General features: G+C 60.8%; 1 protein-coding gene across 1 annotated transcript in view; it reads left to right on the top strand.

The window, feature by feature from the left end:
- Position 1: 1 nt before the first annotated feature.
- The window catches only part of EMH_0072070 (uncharacterized protein), a gene marked incomplete at both ends in the record, with an annotated part of 942 nt that continues 171 nt past the window's right edge, over positions 2–772 (top strand). The window contains one exon of the mRNA XM_013499168.1: positions 2–772. Within this exon, the coding sequence (XP_013354622.1) occupies positions 2–772 (771 nt within the window).

Below are 772 nucleotides of genomic sequence, written 5' to 3'. Positions count from 1 at the left end.
GATGCAGCATCTGCAGGAATTTCAACAGTCGCCGCAGCAACAGCCTCAGCAGTTCCAACAGGAGCAACAGCAGCAACAGCAGCAACAGCAGCAGCAGCAGCAGCAGCAGTTTGAGTCATCACAGCAGCCGAAGCAGCCCCTCGATGAGCAGACGCAGCAAGTTCAGCAGCTCCAGCAGCAGCAGCAGCAGCAGCAGCAGCAGCTTGAGCCGCCACAGCGGCCTTCCCAGGCCTCAGAGCAGCAAAAGCAGCAGGAGGAGCTGCAGCAACCGCAGCAGCATGAGGAGGGTGAGGAGAGGGAGCTGCCCATACACCCGAAACCCCGTCAGGTAGAAGGAGAGGCGCCGCAGGGCCTGAGGCCGCCACCGTTGTTTGGTTGGCCGTCTGCAGCAGGGGGCCTCTACGCCCTCAGCAACCACCTGCTGCGAGTTGCTGCCAGCAACCCGCAGCAGCAGCAGCAAGAGTTTATGTGCACCACCAGCAGCAGCAGCAGCAGCAGCAGTTTCTGTGGCGAAGAGACACACAAAGACGAAGACAGCAGCAAAAAGGAACTGCAGGAGCAGCAGGAAGCAGCAGCACGGCAGCAAGCTGAGCTGCAGGCGCTTAAGTCTGCGTTTGCTGCAGCACAGGTGCAGCACGAGCAGCAGCAGGAGTTGCTGCAGCGCAAGGTTCAAGCAGCAGAACAAGAAGCAGCAGCAGCAACTGCTGCTGCTGCTGCCTCAGAGGAGAGGGCGAGTCGGTTGCTGCTGCAGTTAGAGGAGCAGCGGCAGCAC

This window comes from Eimeria mitis, genomic scaffold, assembly GCF_000499745.2.
Source record: "Eimeria mitis Houghton genomic scaffold, Emh_scaff4059, whole genome shotgun sequence".
NCBI classification, from domain to species: Eukaryota; Apicomplexa; class Conoidasida; order Eucoccidiorida; family Eimeriidae; genus Eimeria; species Eimeria mitis.
The sequence above is the reverse complement of the archived record's forward strand: the minus strand, read 5'-3'. Positions and strand labels throughout refer to the sequence as shown.